The sequence below is a fragment of the Antechinus flavipes genome, chromosome 4 (genome assembly GCF_016432865.1).
Source record: "Antechinus flavipes isolate AdamAnt ecotype Samford, QLD, Australia chromosome 4, AdamAnt_v2, whole genome shotgun sequence".
NCBI lineage: Eukaryota > Metazoa > Chordata > Mammalia > Dasyuromorphia > Dasyuridae > Antechinus > Antechinus flavipes.
Genome location: NC_067401.1, coordinates 249,763,019 through 249,784,852, shown reverse-complemented (window position 1 = coordinate 249,784,852; position 21,834 = coordinate 249,763,019). Strand labels below are relative to the sequence as shown.

Here is a 21,834-nt window from a genome sequence, read left to right as displayed (position 1 = left end):
AAAAGTATGATTCTAAATACAATTTTAAACAACTCTGACATTCAATCTTGTAAGACTAGCAAAAATGATAAAACAGGAAAATAGCATTTATTAGATAGACAGGGCTCCTACTAGTAGGAAAGATACCCTAATACACTGTTAGTGAAGCTATAAATTACTCAAACTATTCTGAACAGCAAGGTGGAATGATATTCTAAAAGTCCCCAAAGTGTGTGTATCTTCTTACCTCAAGGAAATAAAAAATAGAGCACAAGGGAGTATGTATACAATAATATTTATAGCACAATTTTTTTATTGTAAAAAATAACTGAGGAAAAGTTTATATTTCAATATTAAAAATTACTAGACACATTTTGATATACAAATATAATAAAACATTGTGCTATAAGAAATGACAAACAGAATGAATTCAGAAAAATCCAGAAAAGGCTTAAGTGAGCTGATATATAGTGAAATAACCAAAACCTGGAGGACAATTTATGCAGTGACTGATAATGTAAAGGAAAATGAAATATTTAACTCCAGTCAATGTAGTGAGTGGCAGAGAAGTGATAGACTATTCTAGAATGAACTGTTTCTGTCTATGAGTCAGCTGAGTATTTGTTTTGTTTGACTATACACATTTGTTACACAAGAGGGGTTTTCTTTGGAAATAGGGAAGAGTTGGTAGGTAATGATAGAAAAAAAAGAAAAAAAGCAATGAAATATTTTTAAACTATACAGAAGGAAAAGAAAGTTCAGAAAGAGGCATTCAGGAAAACAAAGTTCAGAAAGAGGCAGGCAAATTATATTCCTTTCATATTAAATTTAATTAATTTTAAAACAGGTTAATTATTTGATAAGCATTAAATATATGAATTTATGGTATAGCTTAGATCTACTAAATTTTAACTTCATTGATCATAAACTCCTCCATTTTTTATATTCCTCATTATGTTGAATATTTTGACAATAGTAAACTTTAATTGAATAAATAAATGAATAAACAAATATGTGAACTTAATGAGAAGCTTTAGATTAGTGTCATCTAATAAATTGCATGTTAGACATCATATTAGATGTCAGAAACCATTTCTTTTTTGACTTTCATGTTGCACTGAAAACTTTCCAAAGAGGGAGATTACTAATTTAATAGGATTATTGAGTCGTCTGACATTCATAAAGATTAGAGTTTATCTTAAACCAAATTTACATATTGCTAGCCACAAATATACTTGCAAAGTATTTTACACTAAAAGTCTTAAAATAAAACTATTATGACATCATAATACATACTATATTAATTATGCAATAATAGCATATTAATTATATAATAAAATAATATGGTTTTTAAAATATAAATGTTAATTACTCAGATATATAGTGATTACAATTTATTTACTTAGACAAAATGGAATTAATTTTACTCTGAGAATAATCTTGGAAATCATTTCTATAATTGACCCATCAAATAATTTAGTAATTCCTAAAGTAGTGTACAAATAAGTATAGAAATTACGCATTTAGCATGGAAATAATCTAATATCAAACAAGATTATAACAGTAAATTAGGAGACATGTTACTACTTGAACAATACTTATTTATGACAGATTGTGTCCAAACACATTTAAATAATGTGATATTAAGAAGTTTTAAAGTATAGATATATTGTAACTAGTTTGTTTAAAGCCTTTTCCCCCAACTGTTTTCATGTGTATTTCAAGTACTTAAATTCTACAATGAGTAGTGGAATCCTAAATAGTTTTCTCTGATTTCAAAATTAACTTATGTTTTTGTATTTTAAATGTTAACTTTTCAAAAAAGATTTATCTCATTTACATAGAATCAATATAGGAATTATATGAAAGACCATACAAATCTAAACACTTAAGCCTGCATGTGAAAGAATCTGTGTCAAGCTCCTAAATAGCCAGAGGATAAAAACAGATTTTACTTATGTACTAGTTCAAAATCTCTTAATGCTTACTTCATATTCTCATCATCTACTTATAGATATAAACACTTGACAAAAAAATAATGTTAGATTACAATGTTTTCTTTCAGAAAAGGTTCTATTTTGTTTCAATTAAAAAATTAAAAATATTACAAAGGTCACCTCTCACTAGACCCTTAATCTTAGACTGTAATGTAATCTTTCTGTACCATCTGGTGTCTTAATAGGACTTAATTAGAACACAAGGTAGAGGAAAAACACACCCTACATTATTTAACAAGGTTCATATCCACAACTTGGAAAATATTTTCTGTAGTATAAAATGATGAGTCTAATGAGTACTCAGGCTAGCCATTTCTTCATTTCCCACCTGCATGTACTTCTCTGAACCTCTTTATGGAACAACCCTCAGTACTGTGCTCTTGCCCTACCCTGCCCCCCTCTTATTTTTCAGTTTCCTTTTGAGTGTTGTCTTCACCCATTAGATTGTGAGCTCCTCAAGCTCAAGGATTTTCTTTTGCCTTTTTCTTTTTGGTATCCCCAGTTCTTGGCACAATGCTTGGCATATAATATTTAATAAATGTTTATTGATTAACTATTATAAATTGTTCCTGAGAGAACTGAGTTAGTAGATGCTGGTTATAATAAATACTATATTGCAATAACAAAAAAAAAATTATATTTAACATGCAGGAAATGATCCATTCAGTAATGGGAATGGGAATCAATCCTTAATTATTTGTATGTGTGTATACATAGACATGCATATATACATATTTTATGTTTGTGTATAAATATGTATATACTTATGTAAATTAATGCAATGTATATATGTATATTTATGTAATGTAAATGTGTGTGTGTGTGTGTGTGTGTGTGTGTGTGTGTATACCACTTGTTAGGACAAAAAAAATTATACAGAGAAGAAAATATGGAAATGATAAAAGGTATGATGCATAATTACACAGTTCCAATTTGACCTGTTTAAATAGGCTATTGGTATTCAAAAATGGAAAGTTAATGAATAGTGACACAGATTATAACAATTTTCTAAGGAAATTTAAAAAATATAAATCAATTACCATAAGTAGAGAGCCAAAAGATCTAGTAAATGTCCTTGCCAACAAGATATAAATCAAGAACAACAGTTTAGAATATAAACTTAAAGGCAAATTGTAGAAAATTATGAATATCAACTCATAAAATAAAAAAAAAGTAAAGAAGAAAACAAGTTTAAAGAATCCTTGATGAAAGATCCATACTGAGTGCATTTAAGAATAAAATTGGGAGAGCACAATAGATGAAAAATATAAGGCATTTATAAAACTTTTTGTGACATACTCTTTTTACCCTAAATGACATTAGAGATGTGGCATTTGGACTCTAATATCACAATCCTGGATTTACTATATGAGAAAATATTAGTATTAGATAGTATTAGAGAAAGCAGCTAGATTAGCTCAAGTTCCTTGCTAGTAGCAATTTAGTTTTGAGATTATTGAGTATGTGGAATGGGTGCTAGACCTCCTTTCCCAAATTAACTAATCAGAGACATCTTCAGGTACAAAGAGAAAGCATTTATTTAGTCCCTGCAGGGAAAGTCCCAGCACACCCAGGAAGCATCCCAGCTCCCACCATGTGCTCTACCTGACCAGTAGGAAGTAGAACGCCTAATTAAATAGGAAAAGACCCAAGCCTTTTCATTGGATAGACTAAAAGGAAGTAACCATCTTTGACCAATGGTCATCAATATTGTAAATTTCCTGTGGGTCATGTCACTTCCTGTGGGTCACATCACTTTCTGTCACTAACTTAAGTCTGACTTTTAGAGACCTTGTCCCAATAATCATGTGACTTCCTGAAGTCTGAGGCCCAAAACCTCATCTTCCTACTCTAGGTATAAGAATCATGTGACTTAGGCCTACTCTCATAAACTAGTCTCATAAACTGAGAAAACTTCATCCAATCAGTCCCATTCATTAAGTAAATTGATTCATAGGAATACATTGTTTGGAAAAAAAACTCCTATAAATGGACTGTGGACAAAATTTAAAATATCAAATTTGTCTAAGCATAAGAGGCTGCATATAGGAAAGGAATGTTTTAAATATATTAATATGAAATACAATTCAGATATTGTAATGCCGGAGAAACTGAGGCAAGATAGAAATCAGAGAGTTTTTAATATTTTATTTGGATTTCTGAGTGGGAGAGGTTGAGCTGGGGGTATGATGCCCCCAGGGCTTATGTCCAAACATCCAGCAGCAAATGTGAAGTTCCCATGAAATATATATACACATGTAGCTCCAAGCTCAGGTCGCTAAACAAAGGGTGGGAGGGAAGAGGGAAGGGAGAGAAGGAAGGGGGTGGCGGCGGAGGGAGTGAAGTCCAAACTGGTGAGTGGGAATCTCCAGGAAGAGGACCAACAATCTAGTTCTGACAGGTTGGGGGTAGGACCATAAATTCTAACAAACTGGGTGTTAAGGAGATGTCCGACTAGAGCCAAGAAGTCTGGACTTAGAGGATACCAATTAGGTATCTGACATGGGACATCAGGAGTTTTTATCTTTTGGAATATGAGATCTCCATAGCCCTAATTATCTCAGTTCTAATGACCAGAAAAGAGGGATTGCAACTAGGGGAAAACTAAAGCAGGACAATTAGGGAAACTGAGGCAGGATAATAAAAGGGAACTGTGACACAACAATATCAACCAAATTTTTAAATGTATCTTCAATTTTATATGAATCTATTAAGTTTTTTAAAAATAGATTTAAAGACTACAGAAAGGGAAAAACCCTATAAATTTAATCATTGTGGCAAAATTCATCCCACTATGCAACAGATTTATATAGGGGGGAAACCCTTTAAATACAGATCAAATGAAAACATTTTATTTAGAGAACAGTTCTGATTACAGCTCATATAGAAAGAAAAACAATGTGTATGTATGTGTGTGCACATACACATGGATGCATGTGTGTACATACACATGGATGCATGTGTGTATATGTACTATGGCAGACAATGAAATCAGCATTCCTTTTTTTTTTTTTTTAGAGAAATAAGAGAATATGCAAGAGAGGACTTATATGAAAATATGACTATCACAAAAACCTTTAGGGGGAAAATAAAAACTCAAAATCCATCCTAAAATTTGCATTCATGAAATCTTTATACAGAAAACAAACTTGGACAAAAACAAGTGTTATCTGTGGTGATAATTCTAATCAAGCAAAACCTTCTCCTTAAGCTACACACACAAAAATGGACTGGATTAGGAAATTGTGTAGTTATTTTAATGATTAAAAGATTCTCTTTGAAACAAAGAGAATGTTTTTTTAAACAATGAAATTTTTGTAGTCTTATTTTATGGATACAAGTCACATACAATAATATGTAGTATTAATATAATGTCTCTGAAGAATTAAATATAAGGATTGCCTAAAGGTAAAGAAGGAACATTGTGGGCCTGAAAAGGAGAAAAGGCAATATTACCTATACTGTCAGAAGAAAATAAAATTGTTGGGGAAGAGGGAGATGGTGGCCTGAACACATAATGATTTTTTTTAAGTAGCCCATCTTCTTAATTGGTATATGTATCAAATTAGAGAGACAATAGATGAAATTTTCAAAATTATTGGTTGAACTTCTTGTAATATGTTTATTGGAGAGTTTGTTATGAATATTATGAGTATATGTTTGGAAGGATTATGTTCAGCAATGAAATCACAGACCTATCTAATTATCAAAGAAACTTATACTGCAATCTATTGTTGGCAGCTATATTGAAAAAAGAGCACAGGAATTAGACTCAAAATTATTAGGCTTGCATCTTAGTTAAGATGTTTATTAGCTGTATTATCTCTTTATAAAAATGAGGCTAATCTTTGTATTGTAAGAATTAAAACTATAAAGCATTGAGTATATTGTTGCTAGTGGTTATTGCCTCTGGTTTCAATTTATAGATAACCATTTCTATTAGATCCTAATTGCTGAAAAAGATTTTTAAAAGACTATGTACTTTGATAAAGTACATGTTTGTTGAAGTATGTGTTTTATGATACAATATCTTCATCATATTTTATTGTATATTGGATATTATGTGGTATATTGTATGTTGTGTATAATTGTATTTACATATTATATAATATGATATACTGTGATAAAGTACACATATTGGAAAGTGTCTATGATGTATGCTAGGCATAGGTACCTGAATTATATATTTATCCAAAAAGTTAAGTTTTAAGTTTCTAGTCATTTAAGATAAATTTCTATAGAAATCATTGAAAAGCATAGCTAATGAGCTTGAGAAAGTTGTATTATTTTTGGTTGTGTTTTATATTCACATCTTTAGTATTGTTTATAAAGAAAACATTGAGACATCTGACAGAATGGAATATTCTTTGAACATTGTATTCATCCAGCTTTAGACCCGATTATTAATCTTTGCTTGGATCATGCTGTAGATATTTTGATAGCAAATCTTTTGGAGTAAATAAGTTTTTAGCTTCCATATCATGTAACACATCATATAATAATCATTGAATTATTTGAAATAAGCATAGTTACACTTGATGATTTGTGTTTACAAACATGTTTAATTTTCTCCTTTTGCAGATAGCTGGGGCTCTGTGGTGGTACTTTGTATCAAAAGGAGTTGAGTATTTGGATACAGTGTTCTTCATTCTGAGGAAGAAAAACAACCAAGTATCTTTCCTTCATGTGTATCATCACTGTACTATGTTTACACTGTGGTGGATTGGCATTAAGTGGGTAGCAGGAGGACAAGGTAAGCATTTTTTGGAATTTTCATTGAACAAAGAAAATTTATTATGTTTGCATGAAATACATGGATTTTTGTATGCATTTTTGAAGGGAAGTAATGGAGAATTGGTGGTCTTTAAAGTGGCATTTATCAGCTTATAGATGTGTCAATTAACTTCCTTTTTGGTTTAACTTCATTTCTGAAAGAAGGTATATAAAAGAAGAGGGCTATATGTATGATTAGTCTTACACCAAAGAAAAATCACATGTGGAGAAATGTTTGCAGACTCAGAGCAAGATAAACCTAAAAATCCAATACCTTCTATTCTTGTGCTGTTCCATTGCATCAGTCTCAAAAGGATACCAAGATATTTATCCTCAGTCTGAAGTTCCCCTCCCCTCCCCCCCAGGTCAGGTATTATGGGTATCCATAACAGCTTTGGTTTGGGTTCATCTTGGATATCTAGAATCAAGATCTTATCCAAAATATTAAAATATTTGAACTAATATTAAAGAGCTTCTGAACTTTTAATATGATCCAAGAACTGCTCTTCTGAGGATCAGATGGCTTGAGAATATTTCAGTGAAAGATGAGCACATGTGAAATTTGACATACTGAATCTTGTAAGCCTCTCTTGATTTGCATAAAATTGTGAAGGCCTGGAGGAGTATAGTCCTCAGAACATAAAGGGATAATGTTAATGATGCAGTTATTCATATGTTTTTCTTGTCATTCTATTATAATTGCTGAGAAAATGGTGAACTTAGTTCATACATGAATTATTTTTGCAAAGTTTTATTTAAAATAAATTCATTGATTCCCTGTAAACAAATGTTTTATGTATAAGCATTATTCCTTAGAGTTTAAGAAATAAAGCCATAAACATTGTTGAACAATTTTTTTCTACATTAATACAGTCATAAAACCCAACAATTTCTTAGCTCTCACCATAAGCCAGAGATCTATTCACTCCATTGTTTATTAATTCTGAAATTCCCTCCTTTGTTGGAAAACTTCCTGTCTTTCTACTTCTCATTCTGCCTAAACATATTGGAATTCCATCATGACTCTTCCTTTTTCTGCTCATCCCTCTTCTACTAGTCCATCAACTTCTATATCCTGCCCTTTATATTTTTAAACCTATTTATTGTCCTTTCCTCTGAATTTCTGTTTTCTGATCCTATTACCACTTATAATTTATCAAACATTGCTTCAATCTGCCTTCCTCTTCTCATTTCATCTTTTGCTGAAATGTAATTTGGAGGAAGTTACATACTACTCTTATTAGATCTTCTGAAGATACATTTCATTTAATTTTCAATACCTAAACAGAAGAGTTGATGTTTGATCTTATAAATAAGGGAGGATAAATATAAAAAGTCACAAAATTTGTTGAATAAGACAGTGTCATAATCAGACCTATGCTTTAGGTAAATCGCTTTGCCAGTTATGTGGAAAATAAATTGGAAAAAGGTTAGACTTGAGGTAGGACAACCAATTTGGATGCTTATTCAAATAATTTAGGCAAAGGTTAAACAGAAAAAAAAGTTGTGGAGGCAAATGGGGAAGAGTTGGCAATTGGTTGCATATGAGCAGTGAAAAAAAAATTAGGGGTCAAGTATAACAAGTATTACTAGGTGTCTGAAAGAATGATGATGCCCTTGAAAGAAATAGAGACATTTGGAAAAGAAGTGGGTTTGAGGAAAAGGGTAATGAGTTATGTTTTGGACATATTAAGTTTAAGATATTTATTGAGCATTTAGTTTTAAATGTCCAAGAGACAATTGGTGATATGGGACTGGAGCTTTCCAGCTTCCTCTTCTATAAAATGAAAATAATAATACACTTACATCACAAGATTGCTGTAAGAATTAAATTACAGAATGCATGTAAAGCATTTTGCAATCAACAGATGATAGATATTATTATTACACCCAGAGTTAAGGACATGATATATGGATGATGACCCAGCAAAGGAAACCGAGCAGTAGTCAGACAGGTAGAAGGAGAATTGTTTTGAGATAAATGTTATGAGAATTTCTAGGAGGAAAAGATGGTAAATTAAGTGTCAGATTCTGTGGAGAAGTCAACAAGGATGAAGGCTGAGAAAAGACCATCATATTTAATAATAAGGAGCTCATTTAATTGGGCTGCAGTACTCTTTTTTTTCTTCCTCCTTAGGAAGGGAAACCCATCAGTCCACTCCATTCTGGGCTGCTTTGACTGGGGCCATTCATATCAACCTTATTTTGGGTCTCCTGTAGGGTTCACCTGTAGAATGATGGTACCCACCATTTGCCACTTTTTAGATTTGGTCCAATATTATTTCTATTACTCTAGAATATCTCTCTTTTTATACTTTCCTTCTTTAGATAAATATAGTGAAGATTATTTAATTTTTGATAATCTGAAGTCAGTAGAGTAATTTAGTAGACTTTTAGTATTCATCTGATAGTATTTTACAATTCTATATACATATAAAGTTTAGGAAATGATGCTGAATTTGTACTGTCTCAGGACATACCCCAAAATTTGGAATAAAGGTATAATAAAGTTTACATGCACAAGTTTAAATACTTTGCTTCTTTCCCATAAAAGCCTGATACAACAAAGTTCTAGTTATATGTTCTGATTGAATTGTTATTATAACACATAAGATTGAGAAGTAGCAAAAACCAAACAAATAATTATAATTGATTATAATTATAATAACAAAACATTATAATTGTTACTTATGTTTTTCAACAGCATTTTTTGGAGCTCAGCTTAATTCTTTTATCCATGTGATTATGTATTCATATTATGGCTTAACTGCATTTGGCCCATGGATTCAGAAATATTTGTGGTGGAAACGATACTTGACCATTTTGCAGTTGGTAAGTAAAATATTTATTAAATTTCTTTGAGTAACCAAGTGAAAATGTTATTTAATAGAAAGTAGGTTTAGACTGTTTTTAAAAAGTGGTTTTTTTTTTTTAATCTCTTTAACCTCATCAGTTGAGATTCTTCCTTATTATGGATCCATTGGACAAAATAGTCATGTTCACAGTCATATTAGAAATAATACTTTCCTCACTAAACAGAAAAGCATTTCATGAAATAAATATGAAAATAAATTTGATCATTAAGTTATAATAGAAATTGTTAAGTTACAGACCTTAAGAATCAATAGCATAATTTTTGGCTAGCCAACTGAATTACTATTAAGTGTAAGGCATTTTCATAGCACTTCACAGGAATTTTTCCTTTGCATTTCTTACTCTTTTTTAGACTATCATAAGCTTTTCAAGGACAGAGTTTGTATTATAACTTTTTTTTATTCTCAGTGCAATGTTTAGTAAATGTTTCTTGACTGAAGTTAAAGAAAGGGGACTATCCTAACTAACTTTCATAATTAGAATTTTCTCTTATTTTTTCAATATCACTTAATTTATAGTGCTTGTCAATTAGATTAGAGAATCAAGTATTTTAAAAACCTGGAAAATTGTGAAGCACTATAAAGTAAATGCTATTAAAAGAAATAAGAAAAAGAGCATAATTCAAAAAATTAACCAGGATAGTCGCCTTTCTCCAACTTCAGTCAAGAAACATTTAGGAAACACGTAAAAAGTTTTTTTATTCTTATGTAACACCCAGCTGAGCTACTTTCTCTACTTGCATACATACACATAAGTTGAATCTTCTTAGAAAAGCTGTTATGTGACAAAAAGTCTCCATGGTCCTCGTTGTGCCTCCATTCCAACAGCTTTAGTTCATAAATTCCCAATAAAAACAATAGCTATGAAAGAGGTGCTCCATAAACTTGGGGCACTTTCTACGCGGTAAGAATAAGTACAAAATTAGGGGTTACAAATCTCACATGTCAAGAGTGTATGTAAATCATGTCTCCACAACTGTAGGGCCACAATGCTCTTCTCTTCTTGTATAGTTCTTATAAGTCCTAGCTCTCTCTCTCCCATCAGTTTCTGAACTAAGTGAATTGTTTTTTGTGGGCTTCTAGGATCAGCACTTCTTCAAAATTCAACCCTTAATTGCCAGAATTAATTCTTTCTTGAGTTCTATCACTAGTTCTTTTCTTTGCTGCCAAAGATCTTGCTCCTTGAAGCTATTTGAATGCTATTTCTCTGTGCCTGTGCTGTGCCTGTTCCTGCTTGGAAAACATGTTTTCCATACTGGATGCGAGGCTTTCTGCTTAAGAAACCAACTTCAAAGTGCCATGATTTATAAGAGAAGGGCAGGCAGAAAAATTCTTTTTTCTTCTATCTCCTTCAGATGCAGGCATAGGAACCTCTTTTGAAAGCCTTGTTCTACTCTGGACTAGTTCCAGATTTGGAGAACTCAGCATTTTAAAGACTTCTAGCAGCATAATCCATTTTTAACTGACCAGTCCCAAGCTATCTCTCTTAATTCCATCAGAGAAGATTATTCATACTTAATAAAGTAACCACTGAATTTTAACACTTTATTAATACATGAATAAGTTATATTCTGGTGGAAACAATCAGTTGGTTAGGGACTTATGCTTATCTAAAAGGCATGTATTAGGATAGAATCAAAACTATATTTTGGATTAAAAAAACTTTTGCTTTTAGAAAACATTTTGTATGTAAACATATGCATAGGTGTAATTTTATTTGTTATAAATTTTAAGTCTCTGAGCAAATCTATTTTACCTACCCCAATTTTTTGTCCTCCTTGTCTAAATTAGATATGGCCATTTTAAAAAACCCTTAGTTTACTTTTCCTCTTGTTTCTCCTCAGTGATATAATAGAAAGACCCAAGACTGGAAGCTAAAAGACTTTAACTTTAGTTCTTGTTCTTTTGCTATTTATATGACCACAGACAAGTTAATTTAACTACTTAAAAATAAGGAAACAAGTCCAAGGAGAAAATTGAATTGGATTGGTTTTAATTAATTTTTTTAAATAAATAAATAAATATGTTCTCTTCCTCTTTTCTTTTCACTCAAAAAAAAAAAATAACAGCAAAACTTTTGTAACAAATATTCAGGGTCAAGCAAAAAAAAAAAAATTCCAAACTATATATGTCTCACTTTGTGCTATGAGTATGACTTTTTTAATTCTCAGGAATTATGATTGCTCATTACATTTATCAAAGTTCTTAAGTCTTTCAAAATTATTTATCTTTACAGTATTGTTATTGTTATATAAGTTGTACTCCTGATTCTGTATATTTCACTCTGAATTAATACATACAAGTCTTCCCAGGCTTCTCTGAAATAATTCCCTTCCTTATTTCTTATAGCACAACAGTATTCTATTACATTCATACATCACAGTTTTTTTTAGCTATTTCCCAATTGATAGGCATTCAGTTAATTTTTTGATAGCACAAAAGGAATTTTTATATAATTTAATGAACTGGGTCCTTTTCTTCTTTTTTTGATCCCAATGAAAGATGGGGCTAGTAGTCATCTTCTTGGGGAATTAGATTGATTTATAAAGTCCTTTCCAATTTTAACATTTAGTAATTGTATAGTTTTCTTTAGGGTTTCTGCTTCCTCCTCACCTCCCAGAATCTTAATTTGTGTCTTCTTCTTATTTAATATTACCTTTTACTTCTTACTTCTCACTTGGTTTCCAAATTAACGTTTTTTCCTTTGAAATTTTATATTTTGTATTTTATAAGATGATAAAATCATCTTAAATAGTTTTGTGTGTATGTGTGTAAGACCCATTTCCAGTTTTAAAATTTTGCACCTTCAAAACCTTAAGCCTTTTGATTTCTACCATGTATTACTTTGATTTCTTGGGAGTTTAATTAAAGAATATCTTTGTAAATTGAAGTCATTTACTAGATAATCTAAGATATATTTCATAAATATGACACACAAAACCAAGGAAGAAATATGGGGAGAATAATTATAAAAATCATCAGAAAATTGTTTCCTTCATGAGTAATGGAACTTACAAATAAAAAATATGGACATCCTACTTAAAAATAGACTTGTATAAAAAGTATTTTTAAAAACATTATCTATAACTAATGATAGTAAAGTCAACTAATTTCTTTTAAAGGAAATTCTATCCACTAAGTTAGTTGTTATAAATATTGGTAATTTAATTGAGCAAAATAAAACAAAACTATTGTGGATGCCAAAATTTTGGTCAAAGGATATAATCAGATTTGTAACTTGGTTTACTCTGTCCCATTAATAATGTAATAGATTAAGGTAATGTCAGACAGCAAAAATAGGAGTGAATTTGGAGTCAGAAGACATGTTCAGATCATGCCTTTACCATTTATTCCCTTTGTGTTCTTAAGGAATCTTAAGAAATCAGTTTCCTCATTTGTGAAATGAGAAGGTTGAACTAGATGTCCACTGAAGTATCTTTCAGTTCTAGATATGTGATTCTATGATTCTTTAACTAGACTGTCTTTGATTTCCCTTCCAAATCTATAACATGATCCATTTTAATGATGAGAAGAATTAAAAGTGTTTTAAATTCTTAAATATGTGTTAATGTTTTGTTCTTACTCCTCAAATAACCCATCTGTGTTATATTTTTAATGTCTCATCACCTGTAAGTTATTAGTTCCTTGATCTGGTAACTAATTGACTTTCACCATCATATCTTCTTCAATACCTTGCAATTTCTCACAAATGGTAACTTCATATATTTGGTGAATAAACAGATGTTGAAAGTAGATTAACTATAGAAAATATCAGTCTCCCTCCACAGGGCAATAGAAATGGAGTAATCTGCACTTAGCATATAATTCTAGTAGCCTGAGTGTTCCATCCAGAACAAAGGATTTACCCTCAGACAAACTAAAAACTTCAGAAACCAACCTGAGGACTGCTTGGCATTTATTATAATTTTATTTAATCATAGCTTATATTAAATTTTATCAGTCAAATCATAGCTGAAAATACTACTCATTTCTACTTTGAATTGCTAAACAGCTAAGCTAACCAAACAAACAGGAAACACAGCCTTTTTAGAATACTGGGTGTGAAGGACTTGTTTGCAACCAAAGTGCTATAAGTAGTTTCCTTCCCCCCCTCCCCAAGCTTTTGATATTAGAAATGTTTTTCATATATGTATAAATTAATTTTTCTATTACCTAGGTGTTTTTGTAATACTTGTCTGTACATTGAGTTTATAATGGGGAAAAAAAGAAATGAAAGCAAAAATCATAAGTAGATTGTAGAGAGTTTGTTTTTTCTCAGAGCCTATACCTAGTACTTATTGTGAAAGCACAAATAAGTACTCACACGTATATACACACCCTTTTTTGTTCAGTGATGTAGGTTCAGAAGATCATTGTGAAATTGGATCAATCAAAAATCTTGATTTTTGCCATGGAAGTCTAAGAATTCTCATTTCTCTATATCCAAAATCTAGGCATAGTATCTCACATAGTAGATACTTAATAAATATTTGTTGAATTATGGATTCATTTAAAATAAGTTAATTTTTCTTCGTTTTCTTTGAATTTTAAATCTTGGAATTTTTAAAGCTCATCTGGTTTACACTCAACATTTTATACATGAGGATGTAGGCTCAGAAAGGTCTAATGACTTTCAAAGGGGGATCAATGAAGTAAATAGCAGAATAGGACTGGAATCCAGATTCTCTGACTACAAACTCAATATACCTTTCATAATATCATGAGAATAATTTTTTTTGTAAGATAACATCCTTAGGTGAGAAAAATCTTGACATGCAACTTAAAGGAGAATTAATATCAGTTTTGTAGAAGGAGCATAATGTCTATTGAATAGGCTTGTCCTAAACATGACATAGAACAAATCCTTTTTACAAAATACCTAACAAGTTAGTCACATATAATTCAATGAAACTTATTATTAAATAAGCTTACCTATTTTTTAATTCTCATATCATAAGTAGGGCTATTATGTACTTTTAACAATTTTCATGATTTCAAACAAGAACTTCATAATCTATAACTTTGGGGTTTGGGGATAATTTTCAGGATCTTTTTATAGATCTATCCAGGAGTTAAATTTATCAAGTTTCTATTTACTTCAAAAAAGTTTTAAATGTTTATTTATCTCTCCTTTATTAAGAAATGACTATGATGATGAGTTTCACTAAATTTTTAGTTATACAGATAAATTGCCAAAGCTATAAAAGTTTAAGTTTGCACTAAGACTTTTAGGACATTATATATTCCTGTAATACAGGACTTGGTAGTCTGTTTATATTGAATTCTGAAAAAAAAATTAGAACAATCTAAAATAATCAGGCTGTAGACAAAAATTTTAATCAAAATGGAAAGTATAGCACTAATAATATACTTTTTCTGTGTACTCAAGGATATGTGTTTCTCTAGATGTATGTTATTTTTCCTCTATAAGAATAATTTTTGAACTTGATTTGTACCTAGGATCATAAATTTAGAATTAAAAAGAACAACAATGTTCACTTAGTTTAATCCCTTCATTCTACACAAGAGAAGACTAAGGCCCATAAAAGCTGTATCTAACTTGCTTAAGGTTACCAAGGTGGTAGAAACAGAGTTCAGATTCAATCTAAGTTCAAGTTCAGCTCTTTAGAGCTCTTGTGCTACTCTAAAAGATAACTTTATAAAACATATTCCATTTAATCTTATTCTATGCCTTTCTTTTTTCAGGTTCAGTTCTATGTGACCATTGGACACACAGCATTGTCTCTTTATACGGATTGCCCTTTCCCCAAATGGATGCACTGGGCTCTCATTGCTTATGCCATCAGCTTTATTTTTCTGTTTCTCAATTTCTACTATCAAACATACAATGACCCCAAGACTTCTAAAGCCCGAACAGCCACAAATGGTATTTCAGCAAATGGTGTAAGCAAATCAGAAAAGCAGTCAGTGGTGGAGAATGGAAAAAAGAAGCATAATGGAAAGGCAAAAGGAGAATAACTTGATCCAGGCCTTAATTTTTGTTCACAGTGAGGAACTTCCCATTTGATAAAATTTTCAGGGAAAAACACAAGCAAATGAGGGTTTGGAATAGGGAGAAAGGAGCCTTCTCTCTCTGTGCCAGTTAACCTTTAGACTAACTAAAGTGTTAGGTAAGATACCCAGATGCTTATTTATGAATATTGTTTTAACAATAAGACTTTTAGTTAACTTTTGGTTTTTGTCCAGACTAAAGGATCGTCCTATTATTTGGAAGATTGCCTTTTTGGGCTACGAGGTTCTTCACAGAAGAACTTTTGCTAGTAAAATACTAGTTCAAATATAATGGAGTTTTCATAAATCTTTTTGTGCATATGTGCGGTTTCTTCTAACACTGGTTTTTGAACCAACTAGATGAGCCATATCACAAAGTGACTATATTTAATGAGGACATTAGCATACATACGCGCTCTCACAAACAATCCTTTAGTCTAAATTACCAGCTACATGCCCTAGTTTGAAAGGGAACACTTTCCATTTTCTGGATTGAAGCATAATGGCAACATAAACAATCTAAAGTATTCTGGATTTTGATTTACTTGCTAAAGTGGTCTGAACAAGCCATTTTTTTTTTTGTTTTAATTAGGTATTAAAAATCTGGTAATGACTCTAAAGTCTTAAGTGTTTGGTGAAGTCCGGTGTTGGTGAATATAAGAAAACATTGCAGAAAATATGTTTTAGCAGTCCAAAGGTTATTGTGATGCAAATGATTGTGGGGAAACAATTTTTTTGTGAGGAAAAGGTAGCCTTTGAATATCTGTTTCTATCAGAATGTATTATGAAAAATTATAATTATTGTCTAATTGGAACATGAAATGTCTCTTGTCTTTATTAGCAATATCAACAGTTACATTTATGTGCTTTTTTAAAAAAGTATGTTGATTTTATCTGATTTTACTTGTTTTGATTTTAGTGTCTGTTACAGATTTCATATGTATAAATATACCTACCTCTTCTGTTGACAAGTACATTTAAAATTAAATAAATTTTAATTTTAAAAAATACCACACACACAAGGAGTCTTCCAATGTAATGTTAGTCATGTTAACTCCAAAACCTACTATTCTTCCTTAGTTTTGTGAATAGAGTATACTCAGGTTTTTCTATAAAATCATTCTTTTCACTTAAATACAAGTTTAGTTTTATAGTGATAATTTTGTTGTGATTAAGTTCAGATAGTATTTATTAATAATGTGTAGTACAATCCCATTCTAGTGCAATATTTTTGACTCCTTGGTGCTGAGATTAGGAAATCCACAATGTTTAATGTCATAGACATTAGACATAGATAAAGACAGGATTATGAAACTACATTTGCCATTGAAAAGCAATACTTATATAATATGTGACCAATTCAGTAGGGAAGAGAATATGTACTATTTATACATATTACTTTGTGAAAGAGTATGATATAGTGGTTGGAAGACTGGCTTTGAAGTTATTAAGACCTGTATTCAAATCATGCCTCAGAGATATAAATATATATAAGCTATGTGATCCTAGATGATCAAGTCATTTGACTTCTAAGTATCCCGGTCAACTCTTCAAAGACTACAAATTATGAATGAGGTATCATAGAGAAAACTATCTTACTGAGAGGTTTCCCCACTGGGAGTTCCCAGTACTGAAGAAATCACAGGTCCGGACATTAAAAAATATATACATATTACATAAATTAATTTATAAGGGAGATATTGGACATAATTCTATTTTAAAAAAGTGGAAAACTGTAATACTTGACACAAAAGCATGAACAAGGTTCTAAAAATTTTATTGACATGTTAAAACTGCATGTGCAGGATATATAATGTATGACTGTGGCAGACAATATTTTTTAAAATTTTGTAAATCAAAAAATATTTATTGTGCATTAAAATTAGGCATTTCATTGTTTGTTTTTTCTTAATGCATTTGCAATTTTGAGAATTGTAAGGTACTTGCTACAGATCTATAATGTTATGGTCAGATAGGATTAAACACAGTTTGTTTTTGCTTCTTAATTCTGTAATCATGATAAATTTGTAACTCTGTATAAATAATCTGTACTGATTTCTCTGAGCTCCTCATTCTCTTCCACTTGATTTATGCACAATAAATATGCTGCTGCAGGGGGAAAATGATCTTTTCTCTTAATTAATTTACATATATATATGTATATATATATATATAAATATATATATACACACACATATATATTGCTGGGAATTTAATCCTTATCTTTAAGCTATATGCATGTAACTAATGGGTTTCTTTTCTAATTTAAAGTTTGTACTTTCAAGAACCTCAATACAACATAATTATGCCTACCTTATATATTGTATAGAAATTTATTTTAGCTTAGTTTTTCAAAAGTATATTTTTCATCAAAAAATTATTTCCACGATTTCTGGGTCATATTACAAACAAGATAGAGAACTAGACATTTTCCATGGTTTCTGCTATCAAAATCTCCTCATGTTGAAATTATGCTCCATCAGTAGAACAAATACAGTTGTTTCCTCTGATCAAGACTCCAAGGAAGCTAAAAAGTGCCTAATATATAAATGAACAAAATGTCTAATTGTCAATACATTGACACACTACCAACAACTGCCATCCTCCAATATTCCCTATACTCCAACAGAACACATAAGCCAACCCACTGACATGTTCTGGGACTAACTCAACAATAGCCCTTCTACAACTGCAGTTTCTACCAACACACCTTGACCGTGCTCTCACACTACCACTCTATGGCAACAAACAGTGGGATTCAACTATATCTACCAAAAAAGATGCAGTAGGTATATAAGGGATAGACGGCCCTCTGTGAGGCTGTCACTCTCAGTCAGGGAACTAATCAACAGAGAAAAATGGGGCAGAAAAGAAATATTGTGCAGGGCTAAACTCCTAAATTAGAAGCAAAGATGTGACCAATGGGAAGGGGTTAAGGTGTGAGGATGAATCAAGTCGATAAGAGAGATTATTTGAAGAGGCTTGTCTTAAGGTAGATTTTTTTTTAAATTGTAGGGATAGAATAGTACCTCAAAAGAAGAACCAAAAAAAATCCCAATTTAGAAAATAATCAATTCTAGAGACACACACACACGGAGAAAAATCTAAATTTCATTCTCATAACTTTAAATGTAAATTTTTATTTCATAATTATCAGACTGCCGAAATTAACAAAAAGTTAGACAAATGTTAGAGGAAATATAGGAAAATGGACACTGTAATGTACTGTTAGTGGAGCTAAAATTTTACTCAGCCATTCTGAAAAGCAATTTGAAACTCTGACTAAATTGTGTACACCCTTTGATCTAGTGATGCCAATACTAGGTCTTCATCCCAAAGAGATCAAAGAAAAAGGAAAGTCTGTATCTATATAAGTATAAAATTGTATCAACTTTTTGTAGTGACAAAAAGAATTGAAAATGAAGGTGCCCATCAACTGAATGATGACTATGTTGTAAGATGATGAAAGCAGCCTGAGACATTTAAACATCTAACACAAATATAAACAAGAAGAAAATATAAGATTGAACAAATGGCTAGAGCAAGAGATAAAGATTTTATGGTAGCTTCTAAAAGAGACCTACTAAAGGATATATCTATTTCTTAATAACACAAAGGATATTTTTTTTCAAAAATTGACCATTTATTAGAGCCCAGATATAGCATATACATGTAAAGAAGCAGAAATAATCTTTCTTTTTAGACCACAACACAATGAAAATAGTAATCAGTTTAGAGAGCAAAAGCAAAAGAAACAAACCAAAATGAAGACAATAATGGAATCCTAAATAATGAAGGGATTAAAAAATTATAGAAACAATAATTATATGAAAGACAATGATGATAAGGACTTCAGGGGAAAGGAACCAAGACAGCAGTGTAGGGGAAGTAGCCAAGCTCTTTCTCAATATTGCCCTAAGAACAACTTTACAATAACACCTCAAATGAAAATCTGTAGCACCAGAGGCAACAAAAGATCAAAGTGAGATATTTTTCCAGTCCAAGAAAAATCAGGAAATCAGAAGGAGTGATCTGTTGCCTTAGGGTGGGGGCTGGACCAGAACCCACATGGTAGCAACACCTTTGGTGAGCCTTGGCGGTAGCACCAGCAGCATTAGCAGCTTCAAGAGTTCTCAAATGAGAGATGGAAAGATCAGACAACTAACCGGAAACTACAGGAAGCCTTCTATGCTAACACTAGCATACAAGATAGGGTGCTATTTTCAATCTCCATTGTTTATAACCACGTCTGGGTCATAGTTCCAGGGTCATAAATCCAAGAGTAGTACTTGCTGTCCCAAGGGAGTCTGATGACCAATATCATTTGTAGTCACAAGGGAACAAGGACCCTGAAGAGGAACTTTATTCTAGTTGCAAAAGAGCAGTGATACCATTTCATCCTGGATCATCTTATCCGGAAAGGCCCCAAAATTTGCAATGCCACCCTTACCCCCCAACTTTCTCTGAAAACAGCAATGCATAAAGCCTAAAGCTTGGAATCGTACCCCTCCCCAACTTCAGGAATGGAGTCAAACCTTAACATAGAGTTCAAAGTCAAAATATAGCATGGTAAAATGAGCAAACAACAAAAATAATCTGAATGTAAAAATCTATTATGGTGATAGAGAAAATCAAGATATAAGGTCAGAAGACAATATGTCAGAACATTTATAAACAAAACCTCAAAAAAATGTAAACCCCAACAAAGGGAAAATTGATATTTAGTAAAATAGAAAACTTTCAAGCATTCATGATGAAAAGACCAAAATGTAATAAAAAATATGACTTTCAAATATTAAACTTAAGAGCAGTACAACAAATTTTAAAAAAGAACTCATAAGAGACTAAAGTTAAATTGTTTAAATACTTATATGGGAATATGATAATGATTTTTAAAATAAGAATTTTATCCTTATTAGGGTAGGTTGAATGATTTAAATAGGTGGAGGGCATGGGTATGAGTCAATTATACTTAGTTGGATATAGACATCTATTCTTATTCCACAGAGAAGAAGGGAAAGAAATAAGAGGTAATGGCCAGAAGTAAAACAGATTTTTGAGGAGGAAGAGGGTAAAAAAAGAGAGAGAAGGATAAACAGAAGAAAATAGCTTTGAGGGAAAGGCACTGTTAATAATCATAACTATGGATGTGAATGGGATGAACTCACCCATTAAACAGAAGTTGGTAGCAGATAAGGATCTCATTTTTCAAATATGGAACTGAGTCAAATTTATAAAAATAAAAGTCATTCCCCAATTGATAAATGGTAAAGAGATATGAACAAACAGTTTTCAGAAGAAGAAATCAAAACTATCTGTAGTCATATGAAAACTTTTTTGAATTCTATTGTTTAGAGAAATTCAAATTAAAACAACTCTGAAGTACTACTTCACATATCAGAAATGACATGATGGAGAGGGTGTGGGAAAATAGACACACTAATAAAATATTGGTGGAGCAAGTAATCTGCTCCAACCATTCTGAAGAACAATTTGGAGCTATGCACAAAGGGCTATAAAACTATGCATATCCTTTGCCCAAGCAATAGCACTGTTAAATCTGTATCACAAAAAAAGATAAAAGAAAAGGAAGAAGGACTTATATGTACATAAGGATTAGAAATTGAGGGGATGCCAATCAATTGGGGGATAGTTGTGAAATATGATTATGATGGAATATTATTGTGATATAAGAAATGATGAGCAGGATGGTTTCAGAAAAACCTAGAAGACTTATATGAACTGATACAAAGTGAAATGAGCAGAACCGAGAAACTGTCATATCTAGTAAGAGCTATATTGTAATGATGATCAGCTATGAAAGACAGCTACTCTGATCAGAGAAGAGATATGAAAAGACCCCCTCTTTTGTGAAGGTAAAAGGTTCATAGGTATTGAATACTTTATATCTTTTCTGTTTTTAAAACTATTTAATTTTTAGTTCCAAATTCTCCTCCTTCTAGTCCCTCCCCATATATCAAGAATACATGTGATACTCATACATATAAAATCATATAAATACATTTTTGCATTAACCATTTTCAAAAAAAAGCAAGAAAAATAAAGGAAAATATGCTTCAATCTGCATTCTGAGTCTATCAGTTCCCCTTCTGGAGGTGGATAGAATTTGACATAAATCTTTTGGAATTAAGGTGGACCAGTAAATTGATTAGGTTAATATGACTTTCATGGTTATTTTT

General features: G+C 31.3%; 1 protein-coding gene across 1 annotated transcript in view; it reads left to right on the top strand.

Moving 5' to 3' along the window:
* ELOVL4 (ELOVL fatty acid elongase 4) overlaps positions 1 to 17,757 on the top strand; it is a 46,134-nt gene extending 28,377 nt beyond the window's left edge. The window contains exons 4-6 of the mRNA XM_051997316.1: positions 6,558 to 6,729; positions 9,454 to 9,581; positions 15,329 to 17,757. Coding sequence (XP_051853276.1) covers positions 6,558 to 6,729; positions 9,454 to 9,581; positions 15,329 to 15,601 — 573 coding nt within the window. The 3' untranslated portion in view covers positions 15,602 to 17,757. The remainder of the gene's footprint in view (positions 1 to 6,557; positions 6,730 to 9,453; positions 9,582 to 15,328) is intronic.
* The last annotated feature ends 4,077 nt before the right edge of the window (positions 17,758 to 21,834 follow it).